Source organism: Chanodichthys erythropterus, chromosome 9 (genome assembly GCF_024489055.1).
Source record: "Chanodichthys erythropterus isolate Z2021 chromosome 9, ASM2448905v1, whole genome shotgun sequence".
Taxonomy (NCBI): domain Eukaryota; kingdom Metazoa; phylum Chordata; class Actinopteri; order Cypriniformes; family Xenocyprididae; genus Chanodichthys; species Chanodichthys erythropterus.
The window spans coordinates 19,593,493-19,621,403 of NC_090229.1; the positions used below are offsets into that span (position 1 = coordinate 19,593,493).

The 27,911-nt window shown below is 38.5% G+C and overlaps 1 protein-coding gene across 2 annotated transcripts; it reads left to right on the top strand.

The window, feature by feature from the left end:
* The first annotated feature begins 733 nt into the window (after positions 1 to 733).
* kdm5bb (lysine demethylase 5Bb) lies at positions 734 to 27,742 on the top strand. Of its 2 annotated transcripts, none has more exons than XM_067394927.1 (28): positions 734 to 1,054; positions 4,278 to 4,355; positions 4,839 to 4,961; positions 5,470 to 5,640; positions 6,286 to 6,342; positions 7,808 to 7,951; positions 8,390 to 8,483; positions 8,637 to 8,770; positions 9,100 to 9,258; positions 9,403 to 9,522; positions 9,663 to 9,821; positions 9,945 to 10,126; positions 10,853 to 11,015; positions 11,097 to 11,216; positions 12,023 to 12,217; positions 12,424 to 12,605; positions 12,824 to 12,948; positions 13,324 to 13,474; positions 14,264 to 14,378; positions 14,507 to 14,877; positions 15,641 to 15,779; positions 15,910 to 16,089; positions 16,986 to 17,144; positions 17,234 to 17,707; positions 18,038 to 18,131; positions 18,250 to 18,422; positions 20,205 to 20,441; positions 26,901 to 27,742. In XM_067394927.1, exons 1-28 carry the CDS (start codon positions 749 to 751, stop codon positions 27,033 to 27,035), a joined length of 4,740 nt encoding a protein of 1,579 aa, XP_067251028.1. In that variant the 5' UTR covers positions 734 to 748; the 3' UTR covers positions 27,036 to 27,742. The 2 variants fall into 2 exon arrangements, with proteins under 2 accessions (XP_067251028.1, XP_067251027.1); XM_067394926.1 differs by having other exon boundaries at positions 18,035 to 18,131; positions 26,901 to 27,741.
* The last annotated feature ends 169 nt before the right edge of the window (positions 27,743 to 27,911 follow it).

Here is a 27,911-nt window from a genome sequence, read left to right on the forward strand (position 1 = left end):
CTTGCAATGCGTCACTTTCTCTACACGCAAGTCGTCCAATCAGCAGCCGCAGTGAGTCTATTTAAAGAAGAAGTCCCAGCCACTATCAGCTGTCACCTGAAGGTATCCATACGCGGAGGTAAACACTGGGGCGGAGCGAAGCGGTTGACGGCTTTGAGCGCATGCTGTTGGCAGAAGTGTATGTAAAGACACAGAGCTCCAAAAGTTTCTAAATTAACAGTGAACAGTGCGGAAACACGTGCATTCTTATGAGTTTTCACGTAAACGTACAAGTCGACAGTGGATTTGAACTTGTAAAACCTTGTTACTCACAACTGTTTGCTTCTACTGTGGATTCTATTTGTTCACTGGCACGTGATACATTACAATGTTTTCCTCGAGAAAAAAACAACTGTCTTTTGTTTTTCTTTCACATGATAAAATAAAGGATACATCAGTGAATAATAGGAACTTGTATTTGAAAGCGAGGTAACTTTATGGAACAGGTTTACTTTGTTTCTTGAATTTGAATAGCGCGTGCACTAATGTCAACGATTAACAACGTTTTTCCATCTGTTGTCGTTACGCGTCAAAAAGACAAACCGTTTAAATAATACGACACTGGACGGTAAATATCACGGCTGAATTATTTCTTTAAAGTGTTTCTTCAACGCTAGAAACGAGTGAACACGCTCGCTTCGTCTCTAGATTTTTGAGCGGATGTGGTCTCAGCCTAAGAGCAGTCACGTCACGGTGAGTGTGTGTATGTATGTGCGCGCGCGTGTGTGTTGATTGTTCGTGTTGTTCAAGTGTTAGCCGGACTAGGGGAGTAACGGACGGACAGACCTTTTTGCGGATCCCAGGAAGTTCTGTCCCCGCTTCGCTGAGCGACTCGATTCTGCTCCGGAACCGGACCTGCAGGATGACCCAGCGGGGCCCGGCTGAGTTTACCCCACCGCCCGAGTGCCCGGTGTTCGAGCCCAGTTGGGAGGAATTTGCAGACCCGTTTGCGTTTATCAATAAAATCCGACCCATCGCCGAGAAAACCGGGATCTGCAAGGTTCGACCGCCGCCGGTGAGTGCTGTCCGGACGGTCTGAATCGGACCGGTTGAACCGGGCCGGATCTGCGGAGTGATTCTGAGTTCGATTTAAAGGGAAATGTCTAAACATGGCGGCGCTGTGACAGCACTGCCGAACCGCTTTGTGTGTCTATAGGCATCATATCAGTTGAATTTCCGAAGCTCTGCCGGGTCTGTGCTCGACCTGCAGACCCGCATGACCCGGATTTCTAACCCACGAGCGCAATAACGTTGCTCACTACACGCAAACGTCGTGGATGTGTGATTATTATACAGGAAAATGTGTCTTTATAGCCGCTGTGAGTGTAGTTCACGGCCTGGCTCGGTTCTAGTACTGGATTAAACGTCACGTTTACTTACAGTTTAGTTTGCTGATTGTCATTGATTATCGTTGATATAAAATATCGTTTATTTTTATATATTTTTATGTTGAATTAGTAGTACTGGTATAGTTGCTTCTGCATCTTTGTTGTTGACATTGACGACCAGAAACCCCCATCTGTTACCTCATCATTTGATTTAAAGGCTTCTAATGAGTTCAGTGCACTTTTTAACTAAAATTTAATGTCCCCAGACAGACCAAAAATAAAAAAATAAATTCAAGAGACAAGGAGATACCTGAAAATGCGGAAATAAACTTCCTTTCATTTTCACCTTAGCACACTAAATGGCCATAAGTTGAGTTTAGTCTATATTATTTTTATTGTATTACCTATATGAACATATTACGTCAATACAACCATATAAAGATGGTATAACTTAGTCTATATCTTGTATTCTGGTCAGAGCAATTCCATTCTGTGACAAAAGTGGTTGTGTGCGGATTAGAATAATGCAATTAATTAATTACCGTTTATAAGCAGAGACTAAATATAGTTTACATAACAGCAAAATGATCCAGTTCAAACCAGCTAATCTGAATCCGAACTCTTTAACTCCCGAACCCGTCTCAACCAGTTTGAAGGGTTTCAGTGGTTCTGATGGCGTCTATATATTTGTAGGTTATGTTAGTGAACATTAGTCGAGCCAAATGACACGAACATTATAATTTATTCATCTCTTGAGATGGTTTTACGAGTCTGAACAACCGATTATGTATTTCATAATCTTTATGTCCATGTTTATGGACACTTGAAAGCATTTTAGTTTTTATCTTCGTGTTATTTTAAAAGCTATTTACTTATTTATTGACAATTCTCGCTCCATCTGTTGTGACCATGACGCGCTGTGGCTCAAGCTCGCTGGTTCTGATACTGGCTTCGGGTTTGATGTGAATTCGGGTTCGTATATGAATCTATTAGATTCGCAGCTACGTGACGTGATTCACGCATGAGGTCGCAGATGAGAGAAAGCGTAATTACGTTTAACAAGCGATTATTAACGGTTAAAACATGTCAAGTATCATTATAGTACAATGGTTTCGTGTTATTGACGGTATTCTTAAACCATAAAGTAATATTTTGGGAAGGTTTTAGTAAGATTTTAAAGCTGAGAATGTTTTCCAAATGGCCTCTTGCTTTCCAACACCAATATACGCGCGTTGGATCCTGACGCGTTTTAAACCGCCCGTGTAAAGTGATTCATGGGTTCGGTTCGGCCCATATTCTGACCCGAACCCTGTTGGATGGATAGATGAAGTCCTCGGGCCGGGCGCGTCCTCCATGTTGCGAGCTTTGGAGCGAATGTACCATCTGGCCATTTTGTGTCTTTCTGTAACTATGCTGCCTGAACAGCAAACAAGGAAATACTGTAATAAATGGACTTAATATGCGCACAACTCAACTTAATTTCATAGATTATGTGTGGCTGAGGTAGTAGATGCATATTTTGGTGAATATTGTCCATAATACGGGCAGAAATCTGTATATGTAGGCTAGTCAATGATCTCAATGCACAGTGGTTTATTGTACAGACTCCTGCACTGGTGTCTATGGATATGCCATTTTGTATTATGAGGCAGGAAGAAGTATTTTTCATTTTTTTGAATAAAAACTATGGTTTTGTTTTTCTCAAGTGCTGATTACATAATTCCACTATTTATATAAATGTATAAAAGCAAACTTATCTGCATTTTGAATTCACTGAAACTGAAAATGTGTGGTTTTGAAGTTGATTTTGATTATGATTATTGTTTCCTGAGGTTTCTCATTTGGCTAAGAAAGGGTAACACTTTATTGATCCCAAGAGGGAAATGTCTGGTCTCCATAATCAAACTGTTAATTACATTGTGTATATCTGGAGGCACGATTGTGCTGTTTTTCTCAGCGTAGTTGTACGCATGTGGTTGTGAGAGGCTGGAGACAAAGAAAATGTGTTAAACTTAGACCAAATTTTTTTATATAGGTGGCTGAGCTGAACGAAAACCACAATTCTACCGTTTAGCCATCTACACCAGGTTGCGTGTGAGTGAATGTGATATATTTTTTTTTAGCTTGCTTTTAGCCACTGTTAAGCAGATACACATTCACAAGATTGTAGACCACAAACCACAGGGTATGCTACCAGTCACATTTGTACAGAGTCGTCTTCATCAGATCCTTTCAAATAAATTTATGAATGCAAAGAAAAAATTATTGAAAGAGAAGCCACTACGGTTTCTTTTTTTGCTTCTGAAATTGTTTACTCAATAAAATGGCTCTGGCAACATGTGGTGTTCCATTGGTGTCTTGCAGATATTGTGTGTCCCCAATTTATCAGCGTCCAGTACCCTCAGTATGAAAGTCTTATCTGCAAACATTAAAAACGGTCACCATCTAATCAAAAGCTTTTTGTTTTTGTGTGCACATGCAAACACATTATTGATGATTTCAGAAGGCTGCTGAATGATTTCAGAAAATCGGAAAGCTAAAGATGAAAATGTTTTCTTTGATAAAGCATCTCTTGTTTCAAACATGATTGTGTTCATGACCTCAGCAGTAATGAGTCAGAGGCTCGACTCAAGGACACATTCTGCAGTTTGGATTTGCTGTTGATGGAAATAAAGTTAGTTTTTGTGAACATTTAATCTTTTAACTACAAATATATCTAGAATGTAATTCACACAGGGCCATACAATGGTTCATTTGTCCCAATTGGATGTCGCCGCTTGATTTCTGCTGTGACATTGCATATTGAAGTTAAATAAACTCAATAATCACGCAATTTAAAATGAATATCAATAAAAGTAAGAGAAATGTAAGTATACTAATTGAATGTTTACTTTGTGTGTGTGTATTTAGGACTGGCAGCCTCCATTTGCATGTGACGTTGACAGACTTCATTTTACTCCAAGAATCCAGAGACTCAACGAGTTAGAGGTAAATGTGTGATTTTGTTTTGAGATGGAAAATTGTGTGTATACAAGTTTGAATATATTTTTGAAGGCCAAATATTTCAAAATATCTCCACAAATTGCTGAAAACTAACTTACGAGGTCATCTGAAGTGCTTCTCACTGTTTGAAAGACTCTATCAGTCTACTGATATTGAACAGGTTTGTCACAGGGTTGGGTTTGGGGTCAGGGTTTAGCAAATATCGTCACCTCTGTAGAAAAAAGCATTGTGTATATGAGATGTCATCACTAATATAGTGAAACTGAAGGGTATGTGTTTGCATGGTAAGGTCAATGGTCACAGTCTTATCAGCAGAATTTGGGTCTTTTGAGATGTCTGGTATTAAAAAAACAGCATGTCTGAGATGCTTAATAATTAACATGCACCATTCACAATGTTGCTGATTCTTATTTTCTCTTTTTCTTGCCACTTCCATCAACAACCCCATCCCCCCCCCCCTTCTCACAGGCTCAAACCAGAGTTAAACTCAACTTCCTGGACCAGATTGCTAAGTTTTGGGAACTACAAGGATGCACACTCAAAATTCCACATGTGGAGCGGAAGATCCTCGATCTGTACCAGCTGAACAAAGTGAGTTAGTCTGTCTGTCAGTCAGGGACTGTACAGTATAAGTTATGATCTATTATGACTTTATTAATATTGTTAGCTGAAACCTGTGACTCATATCTGTAATGTGTCACAGAGCAAAGGCCTGTAAGGACGATAACTATTTTTAAAACTTTATCGTTATTTTTTATAGTTCTAATTCTGTGAGAATAGGGCAAAGAGGAACTATATCATTGGAATCACTTTCAGAACAATTTTTTCCAGCTGATGAACGATAAAAACTTTGATAGCCAATCAGAATCCGTCCTGCTTTAAAGAAGTTGAGCATTTAAAGAGACAGACGACAAAACTGCAGCACATGGTTACAATATCATTGTTTGTTGGTGTGGATGTGAATATATTTATCATTATATTTACTGGTGTGAATCGCTGGGTTCTTTATCCTTGACCAAGAGAAACATAAGCATTGAGAAATGATTATTATTTATACTTTTTACAATGAAGCCCAACACTCTCTTTCTCAATCTGGCAGTTAGTTGCAGATGAGGGCGGATTCGATTTTGTTTGTAGAGAGAGGAGATGGACGAAGATCGCCATGACAATGGGTTTTGCCCCAGGCAAAGCTGTGGGGTCCCACCTGAGAGCCCATTATGAGAGGGTCCTGTATCCATACAACCTCTTCCAGTCTGGGACAAACCTGCTGGTGAGTTCAACTTATAGTTGCATCAAATCAATATAACACACACTCTGAATAAAGCGTTCAGCAGTCATGCAGGAGTTCACAGTGTGTGTTTGGGCGGGTTAGTCGGGCTACAGCTGGTCTGCAGAGTTAAAGCTGGGCCTTCAGGGTTAGTGTATTATTTTGTGCATTATTAAGGTCTGATGGAGTATGCTCTGTGCATAAATGCAGTCTGTGGTTGTTAAGTGTGTTTTATTGTGTTCTATCTGCTTGTTTTCTGTAATGTGTGCTGATCTTTTCAGCATTACTGCTGTTTGTGCTGCAGCCTCTGCCTAATGTGGTCGCAAATGACTTCTTATGTCTTTAGAGACAATATATTATCAATATCAATTTACTGGATGTTTTAAAAAACACAAACACAATCATATTCATGTCTTCTGTTATCTACTGATTTTAACATTAATATTTGTGATTATATATTTTTGATATATATTTTTTAATGCGGTCAGTGGTCATATGCAAGAGCATATGAAAAGTAATTTTGGAGCCTAACTCACTTTCTTTCCATTGACTGAATGCTTGATGTCTCTGTTAGAGATGTCTGTGACCTCTGACCCTGAGGTCACAGGCAATATCCCTATAATTTTGGGTGCCTTTTTTCTACATCAGGCTCCTGAGATCGCAGCCAAACTGTCAAGTTTTAGGGCACCTCCTGGGCTAGAGGAGGTACGTTTCTACTTTCCCCATTACATAATCTGATGATTTAAATCTGGACAGGATTGCCAAAGGTCATAATGGGACAATGTTTCATTTAGTATTCACTGTGGCTCTTATATAGATATCTGAAAATCACACTAGTAGGGTTCATATTAATAAAATCGTGTATTAGCCCTATATGAATGTCTATCTCCTTGGTTCTTTATCTTAATGATATGTAAACATTTCCTTTTGCTGCTTTAGTAGTCAGCATGTGTGTGTGTTTGTTTATTTTTCTTAACCTAGTGTTTTGTTTTTTGAGTTTGGGTGACAAATGGGAACGAGCTGGTGTTTCTGTGATGGACAGCATTCGACCTGTCCTGACCCCCGCCAAACCCGTAGCCATCCTGCCGAGACACTGTTGCTTTTATTCTCCACCTACTTCTCTTGTCTTTGTTTTCACTTGCTGCTCTTTCTGTTTGTGTCTTTTTGACTTCTGCTGCATCTTTTATTTCACTCCTCCCCCTCCCACTTCTCCTCTCAACCCACAGAGACTGTGACCTGCTTTCTGTTCACGCTAATCTCTTTACACCTCCAGCTGTTCTCTCTCCTCCCTCTATCCTCTGTCTCTATGTTAATCTGTAATCTGATAGCGGTAGCAAGCATAACTGGGAATGCTGAGGATTTTTCCTGCATGCAATCACAGATGTAACACTCTTTAAGGCCGGGCTAACAGGTTATTCACACGTTAGCACAGATTATCTGTGGAGAGGAGGGAAATGATGACGGTGATTTAGAGGGATTTTTTTAAAGTGTGAAGTTTCACAATTTCAAGTGTGGAGAACCATGAGATGACCTTAAAATTACCTTTGACTCTTCGTTGAACTAAAATCTTAAACAGCACTAGATCAAAAACAGACCTTATTTTTTATTAAATTATACTCTAAATGAGATGTTCATGCAGAAATATATATATTTATCATTTTTATCATTTTACCACCCTCATGTTGTTCTAAACCTGTGTGACTGACTTTCTCTACACAAATGGAGATGTTATGCAGGATTCCCAAGCTGTTCTTTTCCATGGTCTGTCAAGCTAAAAAAAAAAAAAAAAAAGTACTTCATACAACTCTTCCGAAAACATATCAGGGCTTTGTTTGAGGAAAAGGCAAACATGTAATTGTTATTTGCTGAAAATCTTGCCATTCAGCCCTAGCTTTTTACTCTTATTCCCAGTATGGAAAAAAAGAAACTTGAAGATTCTGCCCAACATCTCCTTTTGTGTTTAACAGGGAAAAAAGAAACTCATACAGGTTTAAAACCACATGAGTAAATGATGACAGAATGTCAAACAAACCTCTTTAAGTGTTACACTTTCACATAAGAAGTACTGGTCAGGCACTTTAGTTTTTTCGTTTAGTATGATTTGTAAGTTAATTTCCAGACTGAGAACTCCATATAACCTGTTGAGTTTTGTTTTTCTTGTTTTCTTCAGTGTCTGCAGAAGGTGTCAGTGGATGATATAAATGACCAAGAGAAAGAGTATAAACCTCACGACCTGCTGCAGAGGCAAAACATTCATGTCCAGCCCAGCGACACGAGCGCACCTGCCAGAAGAGCCAAGAGGATGAAAACAGAGGTGAATGTAAACACTCACACTCATACTGTATGTTCATAATCACAATCTGCCTCCATTTTGTCAGTTTAGATTTAGTTGTTCTACTTGCTACTCCATGCTAGTCAGTATGTCATTTTGGTTATTCAGTATCTTTTAACAGAGATTGGCATTTTTTTTATATGCTCAGCATGGCTGTATTTATTTGATCAAAATACAGTAAAAACTAATATTGTGAAATATTACTTTTTTTTTTTTTTTTAAATAACTTTTCTGTTTTATATTTTAAAATGTAATTAATATCAAAGCTGCCATTTCAGTGTCACATGATCCTTCAGAAATCATTGTAATTGTTCGATTTGGTGCTCAAGAAACATTATTATTATTATTATTACTATTATTATTATTATTATTATTATTATTGTAAATTTTTTAACTCTCATGCTTATTGTGTGTCTGTAGTCTGGCTGTGTTAAGTCAGAAGGGGGTGAGGGATGTGAGAACAGGCCCAATCTCAGGAGGAGGATGGGTTCCTTCGTTGCCAAGCCTGAACCAGGTGAGCATCTAACTTTTGCATCTAACCTCACATGACTCTTATCTTCAGTAGCCATGTGTAGTCATTCAAGCAAAGCAAACATGTGATTAGCATAGCTTTATTAGTCAAATCAGTGTCTCTGTATTAACAAATGTGTTTATATGTGTGTATTAGAGAGGGAGATCCCTATACAGGTGAAGCAGGAACCTGTGGAGATAAAAGAGCTGACACCTGAACCAGATAAAAGCAAATCACGTTACAAGAAAAACACCCCTCCTCCTCCTCTTCCTCCACCTCCAGTGAGCATGGTGAGTTTCCTCCCCTCTCTTATTCAAATTTAAGTTCTGCTGAGCTTTTCTTTCACATGTAAATCAGAACAGTAGACAGACCGATTCTATTGATCGTAATGAGATACTGTGTTTTACAGTGTAGTTTAGAGTTGGTACAAGTTTACTCATCTCATTTATTGATCGTAAACCATTAAAGTTGAATAACTATACAATATTGTACAGTACTGTGAAATAAATTTGAAAAAAAAATATACTCCTTTTATAACTTTAAGCTCCTATTCAAACACTTTTTGTGTAGCTAAACGTGTTTGGCTTGTGGTATTATAGTGGTCTCTGTCTTTCTCTAGGTGGACCTGTATGTGTGTTTAGTGTGTGGAAAAGGGAACGACGAGGATCGTTTGTTACTATGTGATGGTTGTGATGACAGCTACCACACCTTCTGCTTGATCCCGCCCCTCAGTGATGTTCCTAAAGGTGATTGGAGGTGCCCTAAGTGTCTGGCTCGGGTGAGTTTGCATAGTAAAAAATAACAGTGTTCATCGTTTTTAAGTCAATAGAAGGAGCAAATGAATCTGAACGGTACTGCTTTAGTCCCCATCCTTTGATTCAGTAGAATACATGATTGACTCTTTATTTATGTGTATCTGCAGGAGTGCAGTAAACCTCAGGAGGCATTTGGCTTCGAGCAAGCGTACAGGGACTATTCTCTGAAATCTTTTGGGGAAATGGCAGACTCCTTCAAGTCAGACTATTTCAACATGCCTGTTCATGTATGTACAAAACCCTACTGAGACTCTGACATTGACTCTCAAGAGTATAGATTTGCAAATATAATGTTATGAATTAACCTTAACTTAAGCAATGATGTTGATGTAAATTTTTTTTCCTTTGAATCTGGTGTTTGTTGTAGATGGTACCCACTGAATTGGTAGAAAAAGAGTTTTGGAGGTTGGTCGGCACCATTGAGGAGGATGTGACAGTGGAATATGGTGCTGATATAGCCTCAAAAGAGTTCGGAAGCGGTTTTCCAATCAAGGGTGGAAAGTTTAAGGTTGCACCGCATGATGAGGTATAACTGAAATATCAGACTTTGAGATATTACTCAGAACGTCTGACATTTTATTTTCCATATGTAGTACATCCTGTTTCCATCAGTGATTTAGTTATTCTGTGCTGTGTTTGGTTGCTGTAGAAATATCTTCACAGTGGGTGGAACCTGAATAACATGGCCATGATGACACCATCAGTGCTGACCCATGTCACTGCTGATATCTGTGGCATGACTTTGCCATGGCTCTATGTGGGCATGTGCTTCTCCTCATTCTGCTGGCACATTGAGGACCACTGGAGCTATTCAATCAACTACCTGCACTGGTAATAATAAGTACAATTTCATGCTTAAAGGAAGAAATACACTTAAAGTAGTGCTTTATATAGTGCAGCATGCTGAACTGATTGTGCTTCTGTCCTACACAACCTTGTTTTTGCTTTAAATATGGTGTCCGTTATATATATTCTAACACAGTTACCCATGAGAGTGTATGTTAAAACAGAGGGGGAAAGTATCTGGGATTGATATGATTGTTGCCTTTTTCACTACCATTCAGTAAATATATTTTTGTTGTTGTTGTTGAAGAAATTAGTAATTTAATTCTGCAAAGATGCATTAAACTTATAAAAAGTGACAGTGAATACATTTATAATGTTACAAAAGTTTTATATTTCAATCCTGAGGGGGAAAAAAAGGATCACAATCTGTTTTCAACATTGGTAATAATAAGAAATTTTTCTTCAGAACCAAATCAGCATATTAGAATGGTTTCTGAAGGATCATGTGACACTGAAGACTGGAGTAATGATGCTAAAATTCAGCTTTGCCATCACAGGAATACATTTTAAAATAAAATAAAATAGAAAACAGTCATTTTAAATTGTAATAATATTTCACAAGATTATTTTACTGTACTTTTATTAAGTAAATGCAGCCTTGGTGAGCATGAGAGTTTTCTTTCAAAAACATTCAAAAAATCTTACCGAAAACTTTTGAACAGTCATGTATGTGTGAAGACACTGATTGTGTGTTTTTTTTGTGTGTGTTAGGGGAGAACCTAAGACCTGGTATGGTGCTCCTGGTTTTGCCGCTGAGCAGTTGGAAGCAGTCATGAAGAAACTGGCCCCGGAACTGTTTGAGTCTCAGCCGGATCTTCTACACCAGCTCGTCACAATCATGAACCCCAATACACTCATGGCCCATGGAGTACCAGTGAGTAACTTTCATATACACAATCACAAGTCACACACTCGCATGGAGAACCTGTGAGTAACACACACACTCTGTTTTTAGATTTACAGAACCAATCAGTGCGCGGGAGAGTTTGTCATCACTTTTCCGCGATCCTATCATAGCGGCTTCAACCAGGGCTTCAACTTCGCAGAGGCTGTGAATTTTTGCACGGTGGACTGGGTGAGCTTTTCCTCGATTAATCCTGCTGTTACAATGATTTTTGTTAAAGGGTTTGTTCAGGAAAAAAAATGAAAATTCTGTCATGAATTACTTACTCTCACGTCGTTCCAAATCTTTAAGACCTTCGTTCATCTTCGGAACACAAATGAAGATATTTTGATGAAATCCGTGAGCTATTTGGCCTCTGGTAGACTGCAACATTATTACCACTTTCAAGGCCCAGAAAGGTAGTAAAGACATTGTTAAAACAGTTCATGTGACTACAGTTATGAAACGACGAAAATACTTTTTGTGTGCATTCCGACATAGAACCTGGAAACGCTGCACTTTATTGTGAATGGCATAGGATACTGACAGGGAAGAGAAGAAATTGTTAAATTAAAGTCTTTATTTTGTTTGTTTTTTGTGCACAAAAAGTATTTTCGTCACTTCATAACATTCAGGTTGAACCACTGTAGTCACATGGACTATTTAAAAATGTCTTTACTACCTTTCTGGGCCTTGAAAGTGGTAATAACGTTGCAGTCCATCGGAGGCTAAAAAGCTCTCAGATTTCATTAAAAAGGTCCCTATTTGTCTTCCAAAGATGAACGAAGGTCTTATGGGTTTCAAATGGCATGAGGGTTAGTAAAAAATGACAGAATTTTGTTTTTTGTGTGAATTAACCCTTTAATGCCGATTATCTTTGACAGGACTCAGGGCTGAGCATCGATAATTTTACTTCACATAAATTTTTTACAGTTGTTTTTCTGTATTTTTTTTTTTTCTAATCTGTTACTACTTTGTGTTGTAAATTTGATGTACAGATGCCACTGGGGCGTCAGTGTGTGGATCACTACCGCCTGCTGCACCGTTACTGCGTGTTCTCACATGATGAGATGGTGTGTAATATGGCCATGAAGGCCGACAACCTGGATGTGGTTCTGGCGTCAGCTGTACAGAAGGACATGAAGCTCATGATAAGAGAGGAGAGAGAGCTACGGGACAAAGTCCGAAAGATGGTGAGAAAACCCAAACAAAAACTGTCAAGTCAGTGTGTGTGTGCATGATGCAATTAGTATGGATGACACTATAGTGTAAATTTATGCAACAGTGCTCATTACTCCTCGAACTCTGAGAAAAACTAACAGTCTTGTTATGCCATTTTTGGTAATATATGCAATCTATTTTATAAATGATAATTTATTAATATTCTCTTTCTTTGTAGGGGGTGGTCCAGTGTGAGTTGTTTGAATATGACTTGCTGGCAGATGATGAGAGACAGTGCGTGAAGTGTCGTACCACCTGTTACCTGTCTGCTCTCACCTGCCCCTGTAGACCAGGAGTCCAGGTGTGTCTACACCATGCCCACGACCTCTGCTCCTGCCCTGTCTCCAACTACACACTCAAGTAAGTCTCCACTTCTCCTTTCATTACTCCTCAATGACCTTATCTAAAGATTGGCCTGTTTGTATTTTCTTCAACAAAGACATTTAAATACATTTACATGTATTTAATATATTAAATCATTGAAGTGATTCCACTGCTGATAATAATAATCACATAATAAGTGATTTCTTAAGTGAACGTGGTGAAAGTTTCACTTAGTGTAATGCTCAACCACACAGTTACCGTTACACACTGGATGACCTTTACCCCATGATGAACGCTGTGCGGCAGAGGGCGGAGTCTTATGACGAGTGGGCGTCAAGGGTGACAGAGGTCATGGAAGCAAAGCTAGACAAGAAACGCAGTGAGTTTCATTTTGATGAACCGATAGTCTCTAAAACTTTCTGAATGAGAATCCACTTTCAACATGTACTTTTTAAAATTATTTTTATTATATAAAATATATTTTTTAATTGTCTGCATGATATTCTAAAGAAGAAATTTATTTTATACTAAGCAAAAGGTGTAGTAACTTTTCACCTCTTAATTTTTTTTCATGCGCATGTAAAAAATTAATATTATAGTCCAGTTTTCACAGTCTTAAGGACAAAATCAAATCCCACACTACATGGAATACTGTATTTCAGTCATAAAATGTTACATCACTGAAGTTAAATGCATTTGTGAATGCCATGTCATGAGTTTCACTTCTGCGTCTGGCCTCTCTCTTTCGCTGTAGATGTCACCGTGTTTCGCACCCTTTTAGAGGAGTCTGATGAGAAGTCGTTCCCAGAGAATGATCTGTTACGTCAGCTGAGGCTAGTTACTCAAGATGCTGAGAAATGCTCATCTGTTGCTCAGCAACTGCTAAACGGCAAGAGGCAGACCAGGTACACACACACACAAAACCACAAATAGACTATAACGAAACCTACTCAAGCTACAGTTATATTAGGAATATTGTACTATTATAAGTAATATTGTGAAATATTAGTATTAGTAGTGGTATGATGAGAAATCTAGTTGTTCCCCCCCCCACCTGATCAACAGATGTTAATGTGATGTCTAGACTAATAACCTATTTCACTATTGTATTATGTTAAACGGATATTGGAAGCAAAGAACATACCTAATATAAGCTAAGCAGGCTAATCGGGTTGATGTATGCTATGCTAGTACATAAGCTAACTAAAAAAAACAGTAAGAATGAGAAATGCTTGATTTCACAACCTATAGCTTCAGTAATATACTAGTATATGAACCATGTAATTTAAAAGACATTAAGGGTCATTATAACAGAATGAAACAGTTAAACAAAGAGAACAGTTTGGCACAACAGTGGAAAAGTGGCTAATGTTATCAAACATAGATATTGCCCACGCACCCACTTCCCACCAGATTGCTGAAAAAACAGAGGTGCATTAAAACTCTCAATGACACCCATCTGTACACATACTTACATAATGCAAAAACGGATGCAAGAATGACATTACACACTCACTTACTGTACAAGTACTTCAACTCCCAGTGTTTATTTCCATTTAAGGGGAATTTCCAGTGTGGGAGGCTTTGTTTTCTTGCACACAGCAGTTTGGTTTGGCCAAGACACATGTGGCATGTGAATTTTGTGTATTCTTTCATGCATTTGTTTATGTCTGTCTGCCGTCATCTGTCTGCAGGTATCGCACAGGCGGGGGTAAATCTCCTAATCAGCTCACTGTGGAGGAAATGAGATCATTTGTCCGCCAGCTTTATAACCTGCCCTGCAGCCTGACACAGGCACCGCTTCTGAAGGTGACTGACACACACACACGTGCACACACAGTCGTGTATGATCCAGGCAGTCTTTCTGAAGATTAATGAGGCACAGTTCATCTCTAAACAGCTCATATAATGGAAGCTTTTAACACTCTCTGTCTCAGGAACTGCTGAATAACATCGAGGATTTCCAGCAGCACAGTGAGAAGCTTCTCTCCGATGAAGTGAGCGCAGATGCTGTTAGTGAGATTGAGTCTTTGCTGGAGGAGGGCTCTCAGTTCGACGTGTTTCTTCCGGAGTTGCCGCTGCTGCGGGAGCGTTTGGAACAGGCTCGGTGGCTGGCCGGAGTTCAGCAGGCAGAGGATCCGGTATCAAACCCCTGCGGTTTCTCTCTGGACAGCATGCGCCGGCTGATCGATCGAGGAGTCGGACTGACACCGCATCCCTCCACTGAACGCACGATGGCTCGGCTGCAGGAGCTGCTCACGATCTCAGAGGAGTTGGAGGAGAAAGCGCAGGCACTGCTGAAGGCCAGGTGAGGGCAGCGCTGCGTGATGTCCGACTACCAAATATGAACTCCCTTCCCCAAATATAGGCAGCTATATATTTTCATATAAAGACCCGTACTTTTTTTTAACAAAAGGCAATTAGTTAAAAAGGGCACCATATTAATTTTGTCTACAAAACTAATTTGAATAATTCACCCAGAAGTCTTTTGATTTAAATTTTTTTATTATTAAGGTGTTCAAAATTTTAACATGTAAATGACATTTGAATATCATGTGTACCCGTATTATTTTAGTTTTAATTATATAATTTTATAGTATTTTAATATTTTGAATTAGCTTTTTTATATATATCTATATATCATATATATCTATATATATCATATTTTTGCTGGTGTTTTTTTTTTTTTTTTTTTTTTAAGTAATAACTAGTTTTATTTTTAAATAGCTTTATTTATTTATTTATATATTTTTTTGTCATTTTAATACTTCAACCTAAGCTTATTTTATTTTAATTAGATTCCAAGACAGCATTTCTAATTTTCATAAGGCAGTGTCTACGATGGTAGACATGTCAAACAAATTGGATTTGGGAACCACTTCCTTTTATACAACAGATGAGCATTTGCATCAGTTCAGGATAAAACTGAGGCTTGGAAATGCAAAGCAGCCCTTGAATAAGATTGAATTAACTCCTGTGGTGTGTGCTGAGGACTTGCAGGAGGTACCACATAGAGATTGAGTAATGAGCTGAATGATATTTATGTTTCAATGTTTTCTTATTTCTTTTAGGCCTCTAGAGAGTTTAGAGACGCTTGGTTCGATGTTGGCTCAGGTGGATGGGGTACCTGCATACCTACCAAACTGCCTCCTACTACAAGACACAGTGAACAGGGCTAAAGAATGGCTCCAGGAAGCTGAGGATTTACAGGTTGAGTATTCTTCGCAAAATGTTTGCATTTTGCACACTAGGGTACCATCTCGTGCCTGTTCAAGTTTTTGAAGGGGAAAAAAATCTGTCAGTAATGTTTAATGGTAGTTGTGATTGTTTGTGCTGGCAGGTGGGAGGTCAGACTCCGGGTCTTGGCTCGCTCTCTGATATGGTTCTGAGAGCTCATGCTATTCCTGTGCGACTGGAGCCTCTGGACCAGCTGGAGGTTCTGGTATCAGAGGTGCAGTCCTGGAAAGAGTCAGCAGCAAAAACCTTCCTCGTCAAAAACTCCCCCTTTACACTGTTGGAGGTTAGTCTGGAAATATTATATATTAAACTAATAGGAAATATTACATTTTTAAGTGGCCTTTTTTATAATTTAAATGGACATTTCAGTTCTTATAGGTTTAATTCACCTAAAAATGAAAATTTTGTCATTAATTACTCTCCCTCATGTCGGTCCACACCCATAAGACCTTCGTTCATCTTCGGAACACAAATTAAGATATTTTTTTGATGAAATCCGAGAGGTTTATGACTCATCCATAGACGGCAATTTAACCACCACTTTCAAGGTCCAGAAAGGTACTAAAGACATCGTTAAAACAGTCGACGTGACTACAGTGGTTCAACCTTAATTTTATGAAGTGATGAGGATACTTTTTGTGTGCAAAAACAAAACAAAAATAACGACTTTAAATGATAGGTTTAAAATTCTAAAAGTTGTTATAAGCTTACAACTTTTAGAATTTTAAACGGTTATTTCACCCAAACTGTTGAATAAAGTCATTATTTTTGTTTTGTAATCTCATTTCTTCAATGCAAAAAAAAATAAATAAATAAATAATTATTGCTTTGCTTTATTTTATGGTTACACATAATTATGTATTGTGAATCGATGATGATTATAATAATTAAATACTATTATCCCAATTATTTTCAAAAATAATTAAGCTAAATGTATAATTTTAATTTTATTTGAATTTATTTAACATTTAATTATTAACATATCTAAAAAAAATTCATGAACTCAGTGCAAATGTAAAAAAAAAGCAAAATATAATTTATAATTATTGAAATATGAAATATAATATTTCATATGACCTTCAAATGTTTTCACGACATTCACTCATAAAGAAACTTTGTAAAACTTTATTTTGAATAAACCGTTGTCGAGGTTATTCATGGGTCTGATCACCTGCACAGGTCTTGTGTCCCCGATGGGAAGTGGGCAGCTCTTTGAAGAAGAAGATGAGGAAGGTGAAGGGAGAGTTTGTGTCATCAGGGAAGAAGAAGCTTGTGAAGCTGGACAGTATGAGTGATGTTGAGAGAGCACTTTCAGACAGCAAAGACTCTGCATCCGCTGTGAGTTTGCTATACGGTACATTCCAGAAATATTTGAGATGAATGAAAAAGTTTCTCTTTCTCATTCACTCTCTTTTTCTCTCTTGTAGATGTTTACTCTGGCTGAGGTTCGTTTAAAAGAGTTGGAGTCGCTATGCTCTCTCCGTGCAGCTAATGAATCAAAGCTCCTGCCTACAGCAGACTGCTCTGCTCTCAAAGTGTGTGTGTGTCAGAAACCAGCCATGGGAGCCATGCTGCAGTGCGAGCTGTGTCGAGATGCTTTCCACAGCGTGTGCGTTCGTGGGCCCTCGGATCCCCTCGACCCCGAAGCCTGGCTGTGTCCGTTATGCCTACGGTCGACTAAGCCTCCTCTGGACAAGATCCTGACACTTTTGTCATCACTGCAGCGGATCCGTGTGCGTCTCCCAGAGGGTGACGCTCTACGTTATATGGTGGAACGCGCTGTCAGCTGGCAGCGAAGGGCACGAGAGGTCATAGACTCTTATGAGCTCTCGCTGACCTCTCAGGATTGCAGAGTAGCTTCACCTACACAGAGACACCGGACCGCTGGGCACAACAGGAAGGTTAGACATTATTTCACACAGGCAACAGACTATTAGTGGTTTGATGTTTTGTTTCCAAAGGGCTGAGAATCCTGCAGTTTTTTTTTTTTTTTAATCTAATGTTATCTAACCCATGGTTTATTTGTATTTATTTTACTTTTCATTTTTTTATTTAATAATATATTTTTATATTTACTACTTATTTTTATTTTATTTTTATTACTATATATAATATATATATATATATATAATTTTTTTTTTTTTTTGTGAATTACATTTTGTCATAGCTGTGTAATGCCAATTTTGCTTACCACCCATCGATAAAGAGTCCTTGTTGTTTTATTGTAGCAGCAATGTGGATCTCCTTCTCAGAGTCAGGACTGGCGTGTTTCTGGGCAGGAGCAGACGGTGTTTTACACAGAGCAACGCTGTATCCCTCTCCAGGGTCTGTATCATTCTCACATACATAAACTTTCATTTTCAGAAATTTTCTGAAATCTCATTGCAGAGCAAGTGCAGAATGACTGTTTTCATTTTAAAATGAAACTATTTCTGTGTTCCAGGTCTCAGTTCTGAGTTGGAGGAACTGATGGTGGAGGGTTTGCTCCTGCAGGTTTCTCTTCCCGAGACCCAGCAGCTCTACAGACTTCTGCTGTCTGGCCTCCCGACCACAAACACGTCCCACACAGAACACATACCCTACCTCACACAGAAACACTCCTCGCCGCAGAGAGAGGTAAAGAGTGTGAGACTTTAATGCTGTTTAGCAAATAAAATTCAATCACTAATTGAGAAGAATAATCAGGGTTTAAAGGAACACTCTACTTTTGTTGAAAATAGGCTCATTTTCCAACTCCCCTGGAGTTAAACAGTTGAGTTATACCGTTTTCGAATCAATTCAGCCGACCTCCAGGTCTGGCAGTACCACTTTTGGCATAGCTTAGCATAGTTCATTGAATCTGATTAGACCTTTGGTCATTTTTGAGCGAGATGCTAAAGTTTTGATATTTTTCCTATTTAAAACTTGACTCTTCTGTAGTTACATCATGTACTAAGACCGAGGAAAAATGAAAAGTTGTGATTTTCTAGGCCAGTGTTGCTAGGAACTATACTCTCATTCCAGCGTAATAATCAAAGAACTTTGCTGCCGTACCATGGGTGCAGCACGCGCACGGTCTAATCAGATTCAATTAACTATGCTAAGCTATGCTAAAAGTGGTACCGCCAGAGCCGGAGATCGGCTGAATGGATTCGAAAATGGTAAAACTGAACTGTTTAACTCTAAGGGAGTTGGAAAATGAGCCTATTTTTTAAAAAAAGTGGCGAGTTCCTTTAAAATGCCATGGCAAAAGAACTCAGCAGCAACTTCCCACTCACATAAAGCATGAATTACATAATATATTTACACAATATATTTGATGAATATATTTGAATATTTTGCAACTTAGTCATATAAAATATATGCAGTGTATACAATTCTATATATTCTAAGTAAATAGATTTATATTATACTGGTGCTTTTTTTTTTTTACTTAATTACATCACTTGCTTCATGCAAGTACAGGTCTTTTAACTTTGAAGCAGCCTTCTTGTTTCAAATCAAATGTGATTTATCTTGGAGCTGATTGATTTAGCTGATGGTTGAGGGTTTTTCAACAAAGTGAATATATATCAAATAACAAAAAATATGCATTTAAAAAAAATACGGAATTAAGTTAAAGCTGCAGGTCGCAATTTTTGGCCCTCTAGCGGTTAATAAACAGTACTGCACGCATCTTTTGCGGAAGAACATTGTAGCTGGAGCTACTTTTCTCCGTGTATGTCTATGGCGAGTCACGCAGTTACTGTGATACTTTGCGGCAGGTCCTACCAGTCCGGTCTGAAATAGTCAGAATATTAACACTTATTATAAGTGTACCATAATGATTCAGGTTAAGACAAAAACATGAATTTTTGTAAATTTTGAACACAAAAAAAAGTTGCGGACAGCAGCTTTAACTTCAGTACTAAAGTTAAAAATGGAAGGTTCCTTCCTCATTAAAATAAATAATAATTGTATATAACAATGTACATCAATAATGATTATTTTAATGGCTTTGTAAGCATCTTCACAACGTATGTAAATGCATAGTTCAAAAGTTTAGGTCTGTAATTTAAGAAACAATACTGTAAAACAGTAATATTTTGAAATTATTACAGTTTAAAATAACTTTTCTATTTTAAAACATTTTAAAATGCAACTAATTCCTGTGACGGCGAAGCAGCCATTACTCCTATACAACATAATATGCTGATTTGGATCTCGAGAAACACATCTTATTATTATTGTCATCAATGTTAAATAGTTTGGATGCTTATTACTTATGTGGAAATCAAGAAAAAAAATATTTCGTGCCCCAAACCTTTTTTTTGTCCACCAAAGGGTCCTCAGCCTGAAAAAATGTTTGAAGACATTTGAGACGTTTAAGAATTTACATTTAATTATTCCTCTCTGTCTTCCTCTTTTTTTCCTCTAAAGAGAGATGCAATCACTTCAGCAGAAAAGAAAGCCAAGCGGCGAATGAACAGAGAGGATACCGAGATCAGGGATAGAGGGATAAAGCCGAAAAGCAAGAAGCAGAGAATGGGTACGGAGAAGCGGAGAGAGAGGAAAGCGGCATCTGTCTCTGCATCAGATGTGTCTCAGTCGGAAGACTCAGAGGAGGATATGACCCTGTGTCCAGCAGAGAGCTGTCTCCAGCCGGAAGGGGAAGAGGTGAGTGAGTGAAAGTAATGACAGAGTGTGTGCTAGAGCTACATAATTCTGGATAGACAACTAAACAAAATAACTTCATTTATTAGGGGTTCTGACAAAACGTTAATTACTGCTGTCTCTTTAAAAAGAGAAATATTTAATTTCCATCCAACTATTTTTATGTGCAGTTTGGGATATCACATAAAAAATGCTGGATGGAAACGCCAAGATGCGCATAAATTCTAAAACTGCACATAAAAACTTTTGCACTCAGTTGAGGCGGATAAATTTTTTAATATAAGAAGACATGCGCATAAACTACAATAGGAATATATTTACTCAATAATTCCCACAATGCACAACAAAAAACTCATGTGACTTTGCCTCGTCACATGGTCTGGTGGATAAATGGACTAACTACTGGACCAATTTCATTGCACAGCACCTTAGATGATGGTTTGATCATTCTGAAATGCCTGAACCAAAGTCTGTCATCAAAATGATTTGGTATAACGAAATTATAGCGAAAGACATGATAGCGTTCCCAATGCAAGGCATCCAAGTTAGCATGATAGCATGCTTTCCCGATACCAGCAGCCATTTTTATTACAGATATTTTGTGCCAATTTCCCAAGAAGTGATGATTTTGTTCTCTTGAACTCATGGGATGGAAGCACTGCTTTATTTGAAAATGTTTTATGCGATATTCTGATTTGCATAAGTTAAATTTGCAACTTTGAATGGAAACATAGCTAATAGGGCTGGGCGATATATCGAATGCTTTTGTCACGCGCATTTCGTCAGTAAAGCCGGTTCCCTGATTACCGCTAAATCGTCATCACCTGCTTTCAAATGGAGCGGCATTTAATAGACAGAACCGTAGTTCACTGACAAGCCACGCAATATCACGTTCAATATCGATATGAATCGCCGTCGATATTGAACGTGATATTGCGTGGTTTGTCAGTGAACTACGGTTCTGTCTATTAAATGCCGCTCCATTTGAAAGCAGGTGATGACGATTTAGCGGTAATCAGGGAACCGGCTTTACTGACGAAATGCGCGTGACAAAAGCATTCGATATATCGCCCAGCCCTAATAGCTAATGGCAAAAATATTTTTTATGGGTCACTTGTCACCACCTACTGGTGTAATGATATAATAGATACAATCTTTATTTGAAGCATAAAATAACTTTCAAAAGGTGATTTAAGGCCCAGATATATTTCAAACAAAGTTCTTTTTCATTCTTCATTTAGGAGTAAAACAAAGTTCGACATGCGTGACCAGCGATCTACTGTAAACGAACATCTGACGCCGTCCACACTGCTGAGAGCACACGGTTAGATGAATATGTAAATGCGTGCTGTACACTTTCCTCTCAGTAATAAAATAAACACAACAAAAATGAGAAAACTGCAAGCATTTTTTATACAAAGCGTCGGATCATAACAACATTGGTATGTTAGTTAGCACGAGCTCTGCAAATCCAGTCACATTAATTTTTATAACACTTCATTCAGTAGATTGCTTAAAAGCAAGCAGCTTTACAGTATCAAACATGAAAAACAGTGTCAGTGCCTCATTTCATCTGAAGCACAACTTCTTTTTGTACTATAAAGCGGTTATCCAGTGTGTTCATGTTTTCACCAGCGGAGCTCTTACCTCAACAAACTCTACAGACGAAATGAGTCAGAGATTAGTTCCATGCGAATGAAGGCGGAGCCTCGGCACACACCTCCTATTAAGCCGGGGACACACCTAACGATTGTAAGCCCGATTATGAATGTAATTTGATACTTACGACTGATCATGTCCAATCGGTCCGAGTCAGAGCCAGTTGCGTTCAGTCGGTGTTTACAGTTGGTGCTTAAAATCGTGCAGTGTGCTGCGTCTAACGATTCTAGTCTTAGAATTTTAGAAACAGTCATTGCCAGTCCTCCTCACAAAGATTCTTCTCAAATTTGATAATTCCCACTTCTGAAGTAGTGATTATGAGCAAATCGCATTCAAGTTTCGTTTTTTTTTTTTTTTTTTCTTCAAGGAAAGTCACCAATAGCACTGAGAGCACGTGAAGGCAGCATAATATTTGCGACCGATGACGTCTCTGTTTCCTTGGAGACTGTGTCAGGCGATTGTAAACAAGCGGCGAAATGGCGTCAAAAACGTTTGAAACATAAAAACACATTGGACAACCGGTATGGAAGAAAAACTGGTTGAACTCTGGCAAGAGTACGAATACAACATATCTTCGAAGGAATACCATAATAGAAGCGATAAGGAAAGAAGCTGGGCTGCTATTGCGGAAGCTTTGAACGTGTCAGGTAATGTACAGGGCCGGATTATCCATAGACGGCATTGGGCGAGTGTCCTGGAGCACCAGCCAATATTATTTATCTGATACGGATAACGTTACAAAATTAACAGTTGATACAATATATACAGAGAGAATATAAAGAGCCCTGCCCCTTTGATCGCAAAAGTGAAAGTGCCCTTTGAGGTCGCATTGTGGTAGTATAAAGTTAACGTTACTTCTGTGGTAATTTAATGGTATGTACAGTGCCGTTTCAAATCGAACAAGCTTCATTGAGGATCGCAGCTTATCGTTGCTTAACAACGGCCGACACCACCGGAGTGCAAGCCCTAAAAATAGATTTAAGCATATGAATTACAAATATTCTATTATTGAGATTTTGTTTACTCACTTCAAATTCTCTCTGTAGAGAACAAATCCATGTTGCCTCTCCAGCCAGGACCTCACACATATCCTGCGCGTTTTTCCTCTTTTTTTTAGTTATTTTCCGCACAAATATACGTTAGCTGCAGATGAAGAGCGCCAGCTGTTTGTTTACATCCATTTTCAAGATCCAGCGCACAGTATGTTGCTTAGCAGCGGTCTCAATCATAAACTTTTGTGTTCTTCTCCGACTGTCAACGATTAAAATCGGCTCCAGTCGAAGAAAACAATCGGTGTGTGTGTTCAGTTCAGTCTTAGAATGTTTCAGCTAATCGTTAGGTGTGTCCCCGGCTTTACGTTACCATCACTGACCAATAGAGGGTATGCATCGACGTCACTTTTCCACCGGAACGCGCTCCCTCAGCTGGACTGAGTGGCAAAAGAACCTGCTGAATTTAATATGGGAAATTGCGAAAACGCTAGTAAAACAAAAGATTACACTGAAGATTGGGCACGAAAGTGTTTCTTACAACTTGTCAATATCCATGGTAGGACTGCAACAACGAATCGATAAAATCGATAAAATTCGATTATTAAAAGAGTTGGGAACGAATTTCATTATCGATTCGTTGTGTCGCGCGACTATACGCCTCTCAATGAGAGTATAAAATATAGTATATATTTGAGTATAAAAACGCGCGGTTGAGCGAGAAGCAGAGCGGAGCAAAAATAACTAAATAAATAAATAGCAGAGCGGTGGTAGAGGAAAGACCATCGGAGAGACCCGTAACGTTGTTCTGAACAGGCGTGCCGTTGTCAGGACCCCCGGAGTTTTGAAAAGACAGAAATCGACCCCCACACTTTTGATACGGGCTGCTTCAATCAGTTACACTATATCATCTTTTAGCTTTGGATATTTTCTTTCAAATGAGACCATTTTCACGTTTTTTCACGCTTTCGTTCATAAATAATCAACTGTTTTGTCGCGAATGTAAAGAACAGGAAATGCGCTTCGAACGGAGAAACACGCGATCTCCAAACAATAGATCAAAGCGTGCTAACGTTTTAGGACAGGTCGATGGTATATAAATCATGCCCGAATGTCAATCAAGCCAAACCGTCCATTCATAAACCGAGAATTTGACCACTTGACAAGGTGAGGAGGCTGATCTCTCAGGTTGACGCGCGGATTTAAGGTTTATGGACTGCTTTGATTTTGGTAATTACATCTAGAAAGATAAAAGCATTGATGGCATCTATAAAATAGATGTCTGAAAGCGAAACAAAAGTGATATTGCCTGCGCGTTTAATTGGTATGTGTACTGTAATACTGCATTTACAATGCTTATCAGTGGCATACATTTCGATTGCGAACGTGAAAATCCAAAAGACCATGACTAAAACTAAATCAAAATTTGCTGTCAAAATTAACACTGATCTGTTGTCATGTATTTATTCTGTGCTTTGTCCTATATCGGTTATTGTTGACAAATTTTGTGTGTTTGTTGTACTTTTTAAATTTAATTTTAAAGTTTTTTATAGCACTTGGTCATCTTAAGCTAAACAAAATTATACATCTTTTTGTGGAATTTATTAAAAAAAAAAAGTTCTATATATTTGGTAGATGTAAAGCATACATGTGTATGTTTTTTGTGTTAGTCCATTTGTTTTTTATTACTTTAACAGCTCAGGGATGTTAAAGGAACACTTCACTTTTTTTGAAAATAAGCTCATTTTCCAACTCCCCTAGAGTTAAACAGTTGAGTTTTACCGTTTTCGAATCCATTCAGCTGATCTCCGGTTCTGGCGGTACCACTTTTAGCATAGCTTAGCATAGTTCATTGAATCTGATTAGACCGTTAGCATCGCACTTAAAAATGACCAAAGAGTTTTTATATTTTTCCTATTTAAAACTTGACTCTTCTGTAGTTAAATCGTGTACTAAGACCGACAGAAAATGAAAAGTTGCGATTTTCTAGGCTGATATGGCTAGGAACTAGCAATGATATTACGCAGCGTCTCTCACAAACGTCTCCATGGTTGCAAGGCACGTTCCCTGTGCAAGCAGGGGCTCATGGGTGCTGCGTAATATCATTGCACTGCTGCAGCCATGGAACGGCAGCAAAGTTCCTTGATTTATTACGCCTGAATGAGAGTATAGTTCCTAGCCATATCAGCCTAGAAAATCGCAACTTTTCATTTTCTGTCGGTCTTAGTACACGATTTAACTGCAGAAGAGTCAAGTTTTAAATAGGAAAAATATCAAAACTCTTTGGTCATTTTTAAGCGCGATGCTAACGGTCTAATCAGATTCAATGAACTATGCTAAGCTATGCTAAAAGTGGTACCGCCAGAACCGGAGATTGGCTGAATGGATTCGAAAACGGTAAAACTCAACTGTTTAACTCTAAGGGAGTTGGAAAATGAGCCTATTTTCAAAAAAAGTGGAGTGTTCCTTTAAAAGAGCAACCTGTTTTTGCACGTTCTGAGGATTTTTTGCACTGTGAATTTGCACTGTCATTTCTGTTTTTGAATAAAAGGTTGGAAATTAATGTTTTTCCCCCCCTCCGATTCATCGATTAATCGTAAAAATAATCGACAGATTAATCGATTATTGAAATAATCGTTAGTTGCAGCCCTAATCCATGGATTAGGTTAATTTGACATGCAGCCAGGAGTCGTGTTTCCTGACATTTAAATTTGCCTTATTTCGACGGCGGGGAAACACATAAAGCAAATCTGCCTGTGAATATTTTATATAACTACAATATAGGTAACGTTAGGTTTAAATCCGCATAATCACTTATATCAATGTTATATATATCGTCATATTGTCCAGCCCTAAAACATATAGTTTTATAGTATAGTTTTTGTCAGTGTTGTTTAATTAAAAACACCCAATTATGCAGAATATAAGATAGAAAATATTTAATTGATGAGTTGTCAACATAATATACAACAATAAAATATATACGGTATGATTTTACCTCAAAATCCAACATTTTGACACAAAATGATAACTGCAAATCCATGTTCCTCTGCTGGAGTCCAGCTGTTTCTGTGAATTGCAGTGATCCATTTGCTACTTTTTTCTGTAGCTTTCAGCAGTCTGTAAAAATATACCTCAGGTTTTGTGTCAAAGCTATTTGTACAGTCAATCACAAAGCACTTTCTCATTTTGGATGTGTTTTGTGTGTTTTTCGCAGCATTCACGCTGAAAACCAATGCTGCCGCTCAGTCTTTTGCCATTTAGCGTGCGTGACCGCAGTCATAGCGGTCAACAGTGACGTCACGCGCATACACTCTATTGTAGTACGAAGGTGTTTTGCAGCTGGAGTGAACTTTTCCTGAAAGTTCGCTTTGGCAAGCCGTTTAGAACTTCCAAAAATAACACAAAACGAACTTCGTTTTGGACTGATTTTGTTCGAAATGACGTCACATCAGTTCATTCTTCGATTTCGTTTGAAGTATATCGGGGCCTTTACTCTTATGATCACTACCCTAGACATCAGTGTTTATATCTAAACTATAAACATTTATCCCAGTACTTCTGTGATAATAATGATACTTTGTGGTTGAAAAGACTGTTTGTGAAGCTGTTTCATACCTATACATGACAAATGCTCTCTCTGTGTCAGCAGCAGCTGTGATGTTTGCTGTGATTGTATTAGTCAAAGGTTTAATAGACATAGCCGAATCAGTGTCATGTGTTTATATCGAGATGGATTACTCAAGGATTACTCAAACAGCTAATGTGTGCACGCGTGTTTGAATGTGTTTTGACTGGTTTCTATCTGCTTCAGGTGTACTGGGTGCAGTGTGACTGCTGTAACCGCTGGTTCCACATGATATGTGTGGGGGTATCGGCAGAACTAGCAGCCGAGGAGGATTACATGTGCGTGACATGCAGCACAACCAACGCGACCCGCCGGAAGTGAGACGGACGAGGGCGGCAACCGACTCCCACCCCATCCTCCTCCATCCCTTCTCCTGGATGTGTAACTGATCCTCCCCGTTCCCTAACCTACAACCTCTGATCTTTGTAACAACGGTGCTATTTTACTCTTTTTGTTGGACTCTATTGTCCTGAATGATACTATTTGGTCACTTTTTTGTATTTTTACAGCTTTTTTCCTTCTGTCGAACTGTTTGTGATTGTCTAAAACAATGATAAATATGCTAAATGCTGAATGAATATAGTGGTGCATGGGTTTGTGTTTGTGTTGCTTTCTGGTGTGGAGGAGAGATGCTCTCGTGAAACACAGCGAGGGTCTTCTGCATGCACGGCCAGAAACGCCACAACACAAGACATACCAACAGTTTTCACCAAATACAATAAATAATAAATACAGAGAAACTATTTTTTGGAAACTTGCCGTTTCAGTACACAGGCATCTGGGATTCTCTCCGTTGTGTCGTTTTATTTCCTTTTTTGTAGATTAGTTTTATTTATCGGAGCAATAATGTCATTTGTAAGTTTCAGGTTCGGGCTGTCTCAGTTGTGTCGGTGCTTTTAAAGATGGTGGTCAGATATTCAGGATATGTAACGGACAAACAGACGTCAGATTTGTAGCAGACAGAAGAGTGTAATGAACTGCCACAAAACTTGCTCAAGCCGTTTTGAAGGGTGGGGGTGTTAGGGTTTGGGGTTTGACTAGCTTGTTTAAAAAAAAAAAAAAAAGTGTCCCAATTTATAGTGTGGAATAAAACTCTTTGTTCTAATATCAAACAAAGTCTCTTCTCTTCATTTAGTGATCACTGGTATGGGGGTGCAACTGATTTCTTTACACTGATCACAGACCAGTGTTATTTTA